The sequence below is a fragment of the Erpetoichthys calabaricus genome, chromosome 1 (assembly GCF_900747795.2).
Source record: "Erpetoichthys calabaricus chromosome 1, fErpCal1.3, whole genome shotgun sequence".
Taxonomy (NCBI): Eukaryota; Metazoa; Chordata; class Cladistia; order Polypteriformes; family Polypteridae; genus Erpetoichthys; species Erpetoichthys calabaricus.
In genome coordinates this window covers 354,851,727-354,868,347 of record NC_041394.2, presented here as the reverse complement: position 1 = coordinate 354,868,347, position 16,621 = coordinate 354,851,727, and the positions used below count along the sequence as shown (strand labels likewise).

Sequence of the window (16,621 nt, the reverse complement as noted above, 5' to 3'; positions counted from 1 at the left end):
TTGCCCCTCTCGGTTGTCATGGGAACCTCACGCCGGCAACAGGCAGCTGGAAATTTACTCGGGTGGGATCTTCCAGACCGGGACGTCAACAAAGGTGCCTGAAGGGCTATTTAAAACACCCTCCCAGCCAACATTATAAAGTGACGGACAATCCAGAAGGCTAACACGACTGTCCGTTATGTAGCCTTGCTACACAGTCCTGGAGGGCCGCAGTGGCTGCAGGTTTTTGTTCCAACCCAATTACTTAATAAGAAGCCCTTATTGCTCAAGTAAAACTTCTGCTTCATTTTAGTTGTCTCACTAGTTAAGATTTTGAAACCCCCACTTCAGTTGGTCTCGTCCGTTTATAGGAGATGGACGTCTGAAGCAGAGCTCCGCTAGCAGCGGCTTTATTTTCCCACGTATTTCATATTATTTAGATTTATCCTGTAATTTAACCCGACCAAGGAACGTCCACTACAATATACGAGCATGTGTAACAAGAAGAAAAGTCAGAAAGAACCGGAAAAGAAACTTAAAGCTGCATCAAAGTCTGGACAGACATCCGGCCCGAGTGCTAGGTATGGCCTCTCGGAGACTGACCTGGAACAGGCAGACGAATGTGCAGATTTCCTGGGACCCCGCTCCATTGTATCGTCTCCAGTCAAGAGTGAAGATGGGAGCGAAGGTGCAAGTGATGCAGGTTGCGATGGATCGCCGATTTCTGAGGATCATGCAAGACTAGAAAAGGCCCTGCAGGATGTGCTCTCATCTACTCATCACGAGCCCGCAACACCTGCTGTAATAGGAGCTGCACTTCCACTCTCGGAGCACAAAATCCGAAACGAACTGTCCGAACTGAAAGAGATGATCGCTACACTGGCTGCCGCCATGGCTACAGCCATAAATGAGCTTAAGAAAGATAACAAGAATGATCTTAAGAAGGCGAACATTGAGCTTAAGAACGAGCTTAAGAAGGATAACAAAGATAAGGAAACGCGTCTATTTAAACGTTTTGACGTGAACTTTAAAGGCATGTTGGAGAAATTAGTGGAACACATCGAAGAAAATTAGGTCCAAACTGAAAATGCTTGCCGACCATATTAATGACGTTACAGATCAGCTGGATGACGTTAAGCAGGCATTCATGGCTCAAGTTGAAACAGCGGAACAATTGGCGTCTAATGCTGATGAAAAAGCCACAGCTGCGAATTCCGAATGCAAAAAACTTGGAGACAGATTTGCAGTCCTGGAGGATGGGTGCAGCAGAAACAATATAAGAATTGAGGGTATACCTGAGAAATGAGAAAGCTCAAGCCCAATGAAATTTGTAGTAGAATTACTGTCTAAAATAATTGGAGATGACTTTAAACTCGACATTGAGATGATAGCGGCTCATCGCACAAACAGACCAAGCACCTTTAAACCTAGGTCTTTTATTGTCCGCTTCGAGCGACTACGATGTAAGCTTGATGTGATGGCACTTCTCAGACACAAGCAAGAGATTATATTTGAAAATAATCTTATTCGTATTTTCCCCGACTTCTCACCATCAACAGCTGCAAAACGTGCAGCCTACATTGACATTAAAAAGTTGCTGCGGAAAGCCGATATCAAAAACAGCCTCTTGTATCCCGCCAAACTGAAAGTTGAAGTTCAAGATCAATATTATATTTTTCAAGCAAAGAAGAAGCTGAAAAGTAATTAAAGAAGCTGTTTCCGACACTCTTTTGAAAGTTAATAAGGAGCCGTATTCTGCTCTCTGGATCCATATTTAAAGAGACTGGTATTATAATTATACATCCTTTTCTTTATCTGGACTTTATATGTTTATGTTTTAATTAGAGTTATAGACGTGAGTGTGAAAGTGTGGAAATAATTAAAGTAGGTTTTTTTTTTTTTGTTTTTTTTTTTTTTAACTACCTTAAAGTAGACATACCCTTGCTTTATTGCTAGTATTACATTATTCTATTACAGTAGGAATTACCATGTTTATCCTAGACTACTTTTTAAAATCATTCCCAGGGTTCATTATTTTTTTACCTTAATATCTTAAAGTTGCTGAAGATTATTTTAAGCTTAAAGATTGTTAATGATTATATTTTCGGCAGATAGTGTTAAGAATTCAGCTTCAATAGATATCTCTGTTTTAATTCTCTAACGCCGCTGCGGGGTGGGGTTTGTTTTGTTTTAGACATGCTCTGTCTCTTCGTATGTCAGAGGACCGGGACATCGCGAAGTGGGATCAAGCCTCATGTGGGGAGGCAAAAAAGGGGGGTGGGGGGATAAAGGGGGGAGAGAATGAGAGCAGGCTATATGTAATCTATTCTTGTAAGCCCTATAACTATAAATATCAATGCAACAATAGGCTAAAATGCAATAACACATGGGGAATTTTGAAACTAAGATTAAAACTGCCTCATTACCAGTTAAGACTATAAAATGACATTAAAAACTCAGAATCAATGTCTCCATGATGGGACAGTTAACTTTGTGAGCTGGAATGTGAAAGGCCTGAATCACGAATTAAATAGAAAGAAAGTATGCTCTCACCTAACAGGCTTAAACGCTAAAATAGTATTTTTACAGGAGACCCACTTACTAACCAAGGATCAGTTCAGATTACAAAAAGACTGGACTGGCCAAATGTTCCATTCTAGCTTTATAAATAAAACTAGAGGGGTGGGAATTCTCATACACAGAACTGTTCCATGTGTAGCATCAGATGTAGTATCGGACCCTGAAGGGAGATATGTGATGGTCATGGGCAACTTATATAACAGTAAAGTGATTTTGATAAATGTTTATGCACCCAATGTTGTTGATAAGGAATTCATGCAAAATCTATTTGCATCCATTCCCAATGTGAACACTCATAAAATTATAATGGCTGGGGACTTTAATTGTGTTTTAAATCCACTCTTAGATAGGACTCCTGTGACAGGGGGGATGACATCTAATACTGCAAAGACAATTACACAGTTTTTAAATGATCACAACTTATCAGACCCCTGGAGGTTTCTTAACCCAAACTCAAGAACATATTCGTTCTACTCACCAGTGCATTATAGCTACTCAAGAATTGATTATTTTTTTATAGATAATAATTTCCTGCCTACAATTAAATCATGCAAATACGACACAACTGTTATCTCCGACCATGCCCCTCTAGTCTTGGAGCTAAAATCATTAAGCCCCTCACACTCACCTCGCAGATGGCGCCTTAACCCTCTTCTATTGAAAGACGAGAACTGCACAGAATTTATATCCAAACAAATCAGCTTCTTCCTAGAGACAAACACGCCCACAGAGGTTTCTGCAGAAACACTCTGGGAAACTCTAAAGGCCTTCTTAAGAGGACAGATTATTTCATATCTTTCCCACAGAAATAAATTCGAAACCAAGAAAGTGTCAGAGCTAAGAAGCGAAATTACTAGAATAGGTGAAGAACAAGCCAGGCATCTAAGTGAAGTTCTCCACAGGAAAAGGCAGGCCCTGCATACAGAACTTAACATCTTAACAACTAAAGAAACTGAACAACTTATTTATAAGTCAAGATATTATTACTATGAACACGGAGAAAAAGCTAATAAGCTTTTAGCTCAACAAATTCACAAACAAAAAGTTCGCAATGCAATACCAGTAATGACCAACACGAATGGAGAAGAAATTATTGACCATAAAAATATAACGCACACATTTAGAGATTTATTATAAATCCTTATATTCTACTGAGCCCAAAGAAGACAACACACAATCTAATGCATTTCTGGATATATTACAGACACAACAAATAGATGCTTTAAGTGCTGAGGAACTGGATAAACCTCTAACGCTAACAGAATTACTAGATGCTATAAAGTCACTACAAAGCGGGAAATCAGCAGGCCCTGATGGTTACCCCGTAGAATTTTATAAGAAATTCTCCACTCAGCTAGCTCCCCTCTTATTGGCAACATTTACAGAAGCTAGAGAATTCAAATACTACCTCAAACATTTCGACAAGCATTAATCACCGTCTTTCCTAAACAAAATAAGGACTTGTTACAGTGTGCATCATACAGAACAATTTCACTCCTGAATAATGATGTTAAGATACTCTCAAAAATTCTAGCTAGATGGAGAAAGTGCTGCCCTCGGTAATATCACAGGATCAAACTGGATTTATTAAAGGCCGACACCTATCTTCCAATCTCCGATGCTTGTTTAATGTTATATATTCACCAGCAAAATCAAACACCCCGGAGATATTACTATCATTAGACGCAGAAAAAGCATTTGATATGATTGAATGGAACTAACTACCTTTTCACTGCATTGGAGAAATTTGGGTTTGGCCCAAATATTTGTGCATGGATCAAACTACTGTATACCAGTCCAGAAGCTTCAGTTTGTATTAATAACATTTGCTCAGACTACTTTAATCTAGAACGTGGTACCAGACAAGGATGTCCCTTGTCGCCACTGTTGTTTGCAATCGCTATTGAACCACTGGCGGTTCACTGCCGAAATTCTTAGCAGATAAAGGGGATTGTCAGAGAAGGACTGGAACAGAAAATTTCTCTATACGCAGATATGGTCTTATACAGTGGTGTGAAAAACTATTTGCCCCCTTCCTGATTTCTTATTCTTTTGCATGTTTGTCACACAAAATGTTTCTGATCATCAAACACATTTAACCATTAGTCAAATATAACACAAGTAAACACAAAATGCAGTTTGTAAATGGTGGTTTTTATTATTTAGGGAGAAAAAAAAATCCAAACCTACATGGCCCTGTGTGAAAAAGTAATTGCCCCCTGAACCTAATAACTGGTTGGGCCACCCTTAGCAGCAATAACTGCAATCAAGCGTTTGTGATAACTTGCAATGAGTCTTTTACAGCGCTCTGGAGGAATTTTGGCCCACTCATCTTTGCAAAATTGTTGTAATTCAGCTTTATTTGAGGGTTTTCTAGCATGAACCGCCTTTTAAGGTCATGCCATAGCATCTCAATTGGATTCAGGTCAGGACTTTGACTAGGCCACTCCAAAGTCTTCATTTTGTTTTTCTTCAGCCATTCAGAGGTGGATTTGCTGGTGTGTTTTGGGTCATTGTCCTGTTGCAGCACCCAAGATCGCTTCTGCTTGAGTTGACGAACAGATGGCCGGACATTCTCCTTCAGGATTTTTTGGTAGACAGTAGAATTCATGGTTCCATCTATCACAGCAAGCCTTCCAGGTCCTGAAGCAGCAAAACAACCCCAGACCATCACACTACCACCACCATATTTTACTGTTGGTATGATGTTCTTTTTCTGAAATGCTGTGTTCCTTTTACGCCAGATGTAACGGGACATTTGCCTTCCAAAAAGTTCAACTTTTGACTCATCAGTCCACAAGGTATTTTCCCAAAAGTCTTGGCAATCATTGAGATGTTTCTTAGCAAAATTGAGACGAGCCCTAATGTTCTTTTTGCTTAACAGTGGTTTGCGTCTTGGAAATCTGCCATGCAGGCCGTTTTTGCCCAGTCTCTTTCTTATGGTGGAGTCGTGAACACTGACCTTAATTGAGGCAAGTGAGGCCTGCAGTTCTTTAGACGTTGTCCTGGGGTCTTTTGTGACCTCTCGGATGAGTCGTCTCTGCGCTCTTGGGGTAATTTTGGTCGGCCGGCCACTCCTGGGAAGGTTCACCACTGTTCCATGTTTTTGCCATTTGTGGATAATGGCTCTCACTGTGGTTCGCTGGAGTCCCAAAACTTTAGAAATGGCTTTATAACCTTTACCAGACTGATAGATCTCAATTACTTCTGTTCTCATTTGTTCCTGAATTTCTTTGGATCTTGGCATGATGTCTAGCTTTTGAGGTGCTTTTGGTCTACTTCTCTGTGTCAGGCAGCTCCTATTTAAGTGATTTCTTGATTGAAACAGGTGTGGCAGTAATCAGGCCTGGGGGTGGCTACGGAAATTGAACTCAGGTGTGATACACCAGAGTTAGGTTATTTTTTAACAAGGGGGCAATTACTTTTTCACACAGGGCCATGTAGGTTTGGATTTTTTTTTCTCCCTAAATAATAAAAACCACCATTTACAAACTGCATTTTGTGTTTACTTGTGTTATATTTGACTAATGGTTAAATGTGTTTGATGATCAGAAACATTTTGTGTGACAAACATGCAAAAGAATAAGAAATCAGGGATGGGGCAAATAGTTTTTCACACCACTGTATATATCAGATCCAGTTGCTGTTTTAACAGCACTAACAGAATTTCAAAAGATATCTGGTCTTAGAATTAATTTGAATAAAAGTATACTCTTTCCAGTGAATTCACAAGCATATAATAATAGATTGGACATAAATCATAATACCTAGGGGTAAATATCACAAGTAAACAAAGCTCTTTATCAACACAATTTTGCCGTCTGTATGGAAAAATTTAAGTAAGACTTGCATAGATGGTCAACCCTTCATCTCACTGTAGCCGGAAGAATTAACATTGTTAAGATGAATATCCTTCCTAAACTTCTCTTTTTATTTCAAAACATTCCAATATATATCAATAAATCATTTATTAAACAGTTTGATTCAACAATAACCTCATTCATTTGGAACTCAAAACACCCACATATCCAAAGAGCGACCGTATACAAATGTAATAAATTAATTTATTTAATTTATTATTACAAAGACCTCAGGCAGAAGGTGGCATGGCTTTACCTAATTTTCAGTTTTATTACTGGGCAGCAAACATACAAGCCATAAAAACCTGGACACAAGTAAATGAACATACACAGGCCTGGTTCGCAATAGAAGTAAAATCCTGTAGTACTTCTTTATACTCCCTGCTCTGCTCTCCAATAAATGCAAATGATCGCAAATATACTAATAACCCAATTGTGCTTTACTCACTCAGAATATGGAACCAAATTAGAAAGCATTTTAAGATGGAAAATCTTTTATCAGTGGCACCTCTGCTAGAGAATCACCTCTTTCAACCTTCGCAAGTATATCCAGTTTTTAATACCTGGAAAAATTTTGGGATGAAAATTCTCAGAGATCTTTATATAGACAACATATTTACATCTTTTGAACAATTACGTTCAAAATTGAACCACCCAGCTACACATTTCTTTCACTATCTTCAAATTAGAAATTTTGTTAAACAGAAATTGCCCGATTTCCCCCACCTCGCACCCTCCACAATGCTGGAGAAAATACTGCTCAATTTCGAGGAATTAAACACCATTTCCGCATTATATAAAATCTTATTAGAGTCCCTACCTTTCAAAGATCCAAGAGGACATTGGGAAGAAGATCTCTTAATCAATATATCAGAAAAGGAGTGGAAGGTTGCAAAGCAGAGAATTCACTCGAGTTCCATATGCGCAAAGCATAGAATTATTCAACTAAAAATTATATATCAAGCTCATCTGTCTCGCTTAAAACTGTCCAAAATGTTTCCAGGGCAAGATCCAACCTGCGAATGCTACAACCAAGCTCCTGCCTCACTGGGTAACATGTTCTGGGCCTGCACCCAACTAACATCATTTTGGCCCAAAATTTTTAAGTGCCTTTCAGACAGCCTTGGGGTCACAATCCCTCCTAACCCACTAACAGCTGTGTTTGGTGTTCTTCCAGACGGACTTGAAGTGGAGAAGGACAAGCAAACGGTGATTGCATTAACTACACTTTTGGCACGCAGACTTATTCTGTTAAATTGGAAGAATCCTAATTCTCCTCTGATAAGTCAGTGGGAAACCAATGTTTTATATTATTTGAAATTGGAAAAAATCAAATCCTCAGTTAGAGGATCTGTACAGAATTTTTTCAAAACCTGGCAGGATTTAATCAATATTATTTTAGAATAAGAGAAATAACTATTACTGCATTTAATTCCCTTCTCCATCTCTTATTTACATATATATTTATTTCTCCCTTTCTTTTGTTTATTGTTGCCTTATTAAAAAGCCCTAAGCAATTCTCCTTCGGCTAAGCTCTCCTTCTCAGGGGTGGGGTTTGATTTGTCCTCAATTTTGTTGGGTTATAAATTGATCTATTTGTATGGAATGATTACAATAAAAATTAAAAAAAAAAAAGATTTTGAACCCTTTTTGCTTATTTTAGTCTTAAATAGCTGTAGTCTTGTTTTTTAATTGCTCCTTATTAGCAATAATATGCAAATGACAAAAGAAACCAGCATTTCTCCATTTAGCTTGTTACCATTTACACCTCTGTGTGTATTTATCATGCACTATTGGGTTTAATTAAATACTTGGAAGGAAAGTGAAGAGAAAAAAGTGAAGCACTGACAATTACTTGTCTGCTTTGGACTTCAAATCATTTGGATGATATCCTTAGAAAGGAAAAAAAAATCTAGGATATGAGAATGACTTGACATGGCAGAGTTAAAGCACTAGCAAGCTATGAAATTAAATAATTGACAAGGATTGTTTTTTAATTAAGCAACTGGGTTGGAACAAAAACCTGCAACCACTGCGGCCCTCCAGGACTGAATCTGCCCACCCGTGCTCTATAGCTTGCATATTGTAATTTTTCTGGTTAGCCAATAAAAGGTGTCATTTTGCTTAACTTCTCACTACACCCATAATGGATAACACGATACAACACCCTACTCCTACATACTATGAAGCAGGGGTCGCCATGTCTTGTCTTGGAGGCTGCAGGTTTTCATTCTAACCCTTTTTTAATGAGTGCCCTGTTTGTGCTGCTAATTAACTTCTTGTGAATTCATTTTAATTGAATTGTTTTTTTTAAATTTGTTCCCCTGAATTTCATCGTTCTTCTGAATTGCTTCATTTCTTTCCTTAAATGGCACCCAAACAGAAATGAAATATGAAATGAGTGAGCCAACAGAACACCAACTAAGTGAGGGCATCAAATTCCAACCAATTTAATTCTAACCAGCTGCTTAATTAGGTGCTGATTCTTGTCGTTAATCAAACTTTTATTTAATTCTTTGTCTTGTTACTGCTCTCATTGTGCAATAGCTAACATTGCTAAAAGTTTTATTTTTCTCTTTTCTAAGAGCACTTGGGGACCTGAGCAGATCACCATTCCTGAGATATTGTATGATGGACACCAGCAGTTGTTTTGGCTCATGTTGTATCTCATTATTGTTTGGCTGCTAATTAAGGAAAAAAATAATGAAGGGGTCTGAGTCTTCAAGAACAAGTCAATTAAAATTAGTTCAAATGAAGTTAATTAGCAGCAAAAACATGTCACTCGTTAAGAAAAGGCTCAGAATGAAAACCTGCAGCCACAGTGATCCTTCAGGACCGGAGTTGTGGACCACTGCTATGAAGAGAGAGACCCCTGAAATACAGACCGCCCGTGTCATCTTGTGGCTTTGCTGCCATCTAGTGACTAAAATCGAACACTACACTCCAGACCCCTTTTTGTCAAGTATAGAAGTGGTTTCAGCCTCAAATCCTTTAACCTCCTTAGTGCTGCATTTTATTCCAAAAAAACATGTAAAAAGCATTGCATTGTTTTTTTTTTTGTTTTTTTTTTTTTGGCATGAAAAATTACATTTTTATGAAATCTCAAAAGTATAATAATGATGCAAATAGTAATGATAATAATAATATGCAATGAATAATAACAGTGATGATGCCAAAACAGTCCTTTGTGTGGTAAATCTTAACGCACGGTGACAGATGCAATCCAACGTCACGGTCGTGACAATAATCGTGTGTTTTTTTTCAGATTTTCTTTCCAGATTTATCCGTTTTTGGACAGCGCACTGCACAGGTACAAGTTGGATTCTGTTTTTGTTTTTTTCTGTTGGAGGTATATAACGTCTACCAATAAGATGCTCTGGATTGATCTTCAATGTGCTGGTCGACCGTGTCTCTTTAGTGGTAGTGTGGATGTACGGCAGTGATTTGTTCTACAAGCTGGCATGTAAAGTTTGCATGACATACGGTTTTGCCAGCTACATATTTGTATAAGACTAATGCTTTCCAAATGCACTGTTCTACCAGATGACAAAATATCTTTTTGTAATTTTTCTTTTCTTACCACTGCATAATGGATAGAAAGTCAATTCTTCAAATAAAAGGTATTTATGCAAACACGGCATCTTTCCAATGATCACATGACACAAATAATCCAATTGCAATTCTTCCTCCTCCAAGAGTGTACCCCACTGCCTCCCGACTTGGAGTCATCCATATGTGGCATGGCGCCCCCCCCCTTTTTTAAGCCGTATTCGGGGAGTGCTTCCAGTGTCATGCCATCTCTTACAGGAAGTAGTTCCAGGCCATAATGAAAGTGGGGAGGTCCTCCCCTGATAGCACCTACTATCAATCCCCAGGGACCCCAACAGGGCTGTACTTCTGGACTCCATATCCCAAACACCCCTGCAGGGGTCTCCACTGGGTTTCCAATGTGAGGACCACTGTCACCTGGCATATGAGAGGTGGAACTGTTCCCGATTCCTGGCTGTTTTGTCTTGGTAGAGTAATTTTTTACTCTACTTTCCCCTTTTGTATTATTATTATGTAGCTTTTGGTCAGAATGCCTCAGATATCACAGACTTACCACTGTTTATAAGGTATTGTACTTTATAACTTATCCCCACCTTCCTTTCTACATTTATAACCTCAGGCAATTAGGTGTAGTAAAAGACCAGCATTGTTTTTTTTTTTGATAATATTCATAAATAATACCAATATGCAAAGTACAAGTGAATACCGGCAACCATACAGCCTGATAAATGCTGATGTGTAGCTTCAGGCGGCACACAGACTTGTTAATTATTTAAAATGTCTCTAGTTAAGTCCTCATTTCTGGTCAGCTTTCTTCAGAACAGGCCAAATGCCTGTCTCAATATGGCTGCTGAGCTGTGCTCTTCATTGTGTTGCCCTTTTCATTTCATGGTGTGAGAGATGGTCTTTTAGCAGTTTGGTAGAGAGTGTGAGGTAAAGCAACCGAGTTTATGCATTCTTTGTCCAAACTCTTACACCAATAGTGTGCCATGCTCCAGAATGGCCTCTGATTCAGGCCAATTCCAAACAGCCATACTTCAGACCAATGGGGGCGCACACAACCTTTCACACCTGCCCCCAAAACCATTTGTTAAGGTGAAGCTTGGCAGCTAGGTAGTCTGGCTTTCCTTTGAGGGTCGACTGAAAGAGTCCTGCAGAGAATCGCTTGCCAAGCTGGTTTGAGGCACTGTCGTAAAATTGCAAAGTGATTAAGGGCTCATTTATACTTCACGCTCGGAACGCGTACACGCCTGCATCATGGCTGCCACGCGTTCTCAGCGTTCATTTGATGTGTCCTCTGAGCAGGTCCTCAGAAATTAACATGATGCGTGTGCGAGTTGCAGTGGCAGCAAAAAGTCGGGGGGAACAGTGTGCTAAAAGTTGGAATGCAACATCGGAGTCTCTGGTTACTATCTACATGTGACCGAAAGCTGCTTTGTGGATCCTACGAGATCGGTGTGCGCGCTTCGATGTTCGATGAAAGGTTCGAAGTGGTGAAGCAAAATGCTGACATAAAGATGCATTCGTAGTGCTTTTATATTCAAGCATTGCATATTCCCGATCGTAATGACACGATGAATTTTAAAAGTCTCGCATACCATCTTCTGTTCTGTCTTTTTTTTTTTTTTTTTTTTTTAAAGGGCTTCTTCCGGTACTGACAGGAGCAGCAAACAGCATAGATCGCCACACTGAGCACATTAAATGTATGATATTCCAACTCTCTGTACATTTAGAATCCTTAGATTTATACTTGATTTCACTTTCATGATGAAATGCATTAAAGTACGTATGTTACATTTTACAGATAAATCGGTAATTTCATTTAATAAATACTGTTAATAATTACAAACACGGGGTGACACAGTGGTGGAGCGTTAGCACTGCTGTCTTGCAGGGAGTCACATTGCTGGTACTCCCTGCCTGGAGTTTACATGTTTTCCTGCTGGGTTTCCACAGTGAGCTCTGGTTTCCTTCCAAAGATTTGTGGATTTGGTGCCGCTAAAATGACGCTAGTCTATGTGAGTGCTTATATTCACCTTGCGATGAGCTTATGCCTCGTCCAGGGATTGTTTCAGCCTCGTGCCCAATGCTAGCTGGAATGGGTACATCCCTGGATTGATGGATTTAATCATTAAACATCCTTTTCAGAGATATTGCGGTAAGGTGTCATCGGAATTTAATGGCTGTTCCAGGCAGTTCACAACACAGTGAAGCCGAACCTGTTCTCACCGTGATATCTTGCACTGCCACCTGGTGGATTCCTCCAGATTTATGTAAAGTATGCGCACAAGTATAAACAGTACAACGCTTGCGTAGCAGGAGCGTCCGCTGTAGCATGTGTCGCGTCAAGTGAAGTATAAATCCAGCCTAACTTCTTCAAAGGGGGGAAGGGGTACTTAATCATATAACCAATGTTGTGCTTACCAATGATAGCTGTTAGTGTTATTAGTTACAAATAAAGACACACAAAACATTTAGCAACTTATATGCAAAATTTCACATCACAACACTGGCTATTGCTGGTCAATCCATTATTTGACCTGTCGGACGTAAATTTACTTTCTAGTCTTCCCGGCCAATCCCTTTTGTCTTTCTGTTGTGGCCGGGATACCTGTTCTACTCTTACAGTTGCAGTTTTTTGAAAATGTAGTTTTATAACATCGTGTAAGGAACAAACTTTTATTTTTAAATAAAATTCTGGTACTTTTTGCTGATTTTTTTTTTTTTTTTTTAAAAGCCCCACTTGATTGATGATTCAAAAAACTGGTGCAAATTATAAGTAAACTGTCAGGAGTAAAATGAAACTTTGTAGTGGGGTTTGGGTGGTGGTGTTATTATTTGAACTGAAATGAGACGATTTACACTAAATGACTGCCACTTGTCACATCTGTCAACATCATGTAATCGCTCACAATTGTGTATTTTTATGCCTTTCAGCAGACAGACTGGAGCGTCTCAGCTTTTCCCCGTGTCTACCTGTTGTGGTCTGTTCTGAAGTGAAGTATCAACAGACACCACATGATGAAAATATGAAATTGACATCTGCATCAGATTTTTTGACAAGATCCCCTATGCAGTTGAGTGCTCTGCCAGTTGTACACAAAACAAAGATAGATGCAATTAACACGGCACAACAAGAGAACAGTACTCCTTTGGAAGAAACGCATGCCTTGCAAGAGCAAAAGAAAAGTCTGAAATGTGCATCTAAAGACAAAGGCAATCAGTGGAACCAAACGACTCAAGGGCCTTATGTCTTTTCTGAATGTGGAAAAGTATTTTCACAAAGGATCCATCTTGACAGCCACAGAACAAGTCACACTGGATGGAAACCCTTTTGCTGTTCTGAATGTGGAAGAGGGTTTTCAAGAAGGCACCGTCTCGAGAACCACATGACAATTCATACTGGAACTCAGCCATATGGCTGTGTAGAATGTGGCAAACGATTCTGTGACAGGAGAAATCTTAACCAGCACATGAGAACTCACAATGGGGAAAATTCTCACTGTTGTTCAGAGTGTGGTGTACGATTCTCAACAAGGCGCCATCTTTATGAACATGAAAGAATTCATAATGGAGGTAATCCCAATTGTTGTGGTGAATGTGGAAAAGTATTTTCAAAAAGAAGTGGACTTGAAACCCACAAAATAGTTCATACTGGGGAGAAACCGTATTCTTGTTGTGAATGTGGTAAACAATTCTCATTCAAGAGCACCTATAGAAGCCACATGAAAACTCACACTGGAGAGAAGCCACATGGCTGCTCGGAATGTGGAAAGCGATTTTCAAAAAGAGGCCATCTTGAGAACCACATGGCAATTCATACTGAAGAGAAACCCTATTGCTGTTGTGAATGTGGAAAAGGATTTTCAAGTAAATCCTATCTTAAGGCCCACAATAGAATTCACACTGTAGAGAAACCCTATTGCTGCTCTGAATGTGGAAAAGGATTTTCAAGTAAATCCTATCTTAAGGCCCACAATAGAATTCACACTGGAGAGAAACCCTATTGCTGCTCTGAATGTGGAAAAGGATTTTCAAGTAAATCCTATCTTAAGGCTCACAATAGCATTCACACTGGAGAGAAACCCTATTGCTGCTCTGAATGTGGAAAAGGATTTACAAGTAAATCTTATCTTAAGGCCCACAATAGAATTCACACTGGAGAGAAACCCTATTGCTGCTCTGAATGTGGAAAAGGATTTTCAAGTAAATCCTATCTTAAGGCCCACAATAGAATTCACACTGGAGAGAAACTCTATTGCTGCTCTGAATGTGGAAAAAGATTTTCAAGAAAATATTACGTTGAGAGCCACATGAGAGTTCATACTCGAGGGATGCCCTGAAGGAGTAAATTTTAGAGGAGGAAAAAAGTGGTCACACTCCTAACTATTCAAGTCTCTACGTGTACCTTCATGTGGTGGGCTTCATTGTACAAGATCTGTACCCAATCACATCAAGGCAAAGCTACTTTCTTACTAAGAACATGGTCAAAAATACTCCTTGTTACTGGCCCACACATCTTGCAGGATAAGAATGTGCCCAGCTCTTGTCTCCACACTAGGGCAGATGAAGGTGGTAGTGATGGTAATAAATATTCAGATGAAGAGAAGACCTTCACTGTGGCAACAGTGCAGATAGATGGTTTTGCTGATCCCACTACAATGTAACAGACAAGACCATATAAGCATACACTGAAAAAGACCTTTCAAGAGGACTAGATACAGTCCACTGGTCAGTTGAACATAAAGCGGAGATGTACTGCTGCTTTTTCACCATTGACCCAGAATGTTCAATGAAGGAATATACCAGGAGGGGCTTGCAGAAAACGGAGGAGTCGAAAAATATAATCTTGAGTACCAAATGAAGTGATACAACTAGAGTGGGAAAAAAATTAGTAATCTCTAGCATATATAGTGATAATTTTGTAGACGGTCTATCAAATAAGCCATATTTTTAATTTTACATTTCTAAAAAATATTTAAGGGGAAGCTGTATAAGCCAATTCTTTCAGACACACGTATGATTTACCAGATCAGATAAGATTTTTCCACGTAAATGAAATCCACAGGCCGAAATACCAAATCGGAATAAGCGGGAAGTAACTTGTACGTACATGAAGGGATACTCTGGTAGGACAGGGGAGCAGAAGTCTGCCTGAGAGGAAAATATAAAACACCCCCAGTGGTCCCAGAGGTGTGTCAAGAACCACAGGACAAGATAAACTAAGGCTTACAGAAAGATGTCTTTGTCTCTGAAGATCCATCCATTTTGTGTCTCAACCATTCTATCCGAGGGCCATATCTGTCCACAGACCGATCTGTCCATACTACGACTGAGAGCCATCTGGCAGCCTAAGCACACAAGATGAACTGATTATTATCCAGGTTGTATCGGTATTATTTTTCCAATTCTTACTTTTACTTTGTTTATATATGGGGCACAATTGGATACCAATAATTGAGTCTATGAATAAAGAGTGTAACTTTCTATCCTGTCTGTTCTGGTAAAAGATGTGAGGGGAAAAAACAAGGGGGGAACAGTTGAACTATAGTAGCAGTCAGTGCTGACCGTGATGATGCTGGTAAAAGGAAAAAAAAATAGATGGGGTTTGTGGCACGCCATTTAGGTGTACATAATAAAAAGTCTAAAGGGGACAATAGGGTCACCCTAGGATCCTACCAGAATGAAACACTTGGCGTAGTTATCAGGATTCTGGAGTAACCATGGCTTCCACTCCATTAGTGAATACTGGTTGTTTGAGTTTGTATTGGGTGCCTGGTTTTTTGTTTTGTTCTTTATATTGCCTTATACCATTTCTTGTATTAGGAATTTGTTAGTTTTCTCATACCTCTTGTGGTCAGAGCACAGGGTCAGCCATTGTACAGCGCCCCTGGAGCAATTGAAGGTTAAGGGCCTTGCTCAAGGGCCCAGCAGAGTAGGATCTCTTTTGGCAGTGACGAGGATTCGATCCGGCAACCTTTGGGATGTCAGCGCAGATCCTTAGGCTCAGAGCCACCACTCCACCCCAATCTTGCCACAATCTTTTCCTCACAAGGTTAGCAGGCTGTGGAGGACATGCACAGTAAGTATTTTTGTACTGCATTGCATTTTTTTTATTCCAACACACGGCACATCACAAACATTAGCACCACTTTTTCAAATCTCATAACTAATGACATATAACCGTGACATAGCAACGGGAGGGACACACACAGACACATGTCCTTTAATTAAGGTGAAAGGTTCATTGTTTGTTCTGTAGACAGAAGTTGTCTTCTTTTAGATCCTCATCTTCATCTTTTCCCACTTCTAGGTAGGGGTTGATGTGCTTGATGCACTTTCTCCATTCAGTTTAGTCCTGCACCTTCTCACCAATCAGACCCTTTTCCTTCCTTTTTATTTATCTGTCCACCTTCACTTTGACTGTTCCACTCCATCTGAACTAGTGTGGTGCTGAAGTGTCACCCATTGCATGGCTGCACTGAGGTCCTAATCTGGATCCTGAGTTGGTTTGTCATGTGGTGGGTGCGGCAATGCGCTATATCAGCGCCTGCTCCTAACTTCTCCTTTTCACTTTGACCTCCCTAGTATTCTCTTCTCCCATACTTGCATTCCCATTATTCTTTTGCCCACATATTCCTTGTCTCTCCTCA

The 16,621-nt window shown here is 39.6% G+C and overlaps 2 protein-coding genes across 2 annotated transcripts in view; both read left to right on the top strand.

Annotated features, from left to right (window-relative positions):
• Window positions 1-15,424, top strand: part of LOC114665298 (gastrula zinc finger protein XlCGF57.1-like) — a 37,621-nt gene extending 22,197 nt beyond the window's left edge. Inside the window, exon 3 of the mRNA XM_028819780.2 lies at window positions 12,906-15,424. Within this exon, the coding sequence (XP_028675613.2) occupies window positions 12,906-14,311 (1,406 nt within the window). The 3' untranslated portion in view covers window positions 14,312-15,424. The remainder of the gene's footprint in view (window positions 1-12,905) is intronic.
• The window catches only part of LOC114643527 (gastrula zinc finger protein XlCGF57.1-like), a 318,307-nt gene that overhangs the window by 22,272 nt on the left and 279,414 nt on the right, over window positions 1-16,621 (top strand). The window lies entirely within an intron of this gene.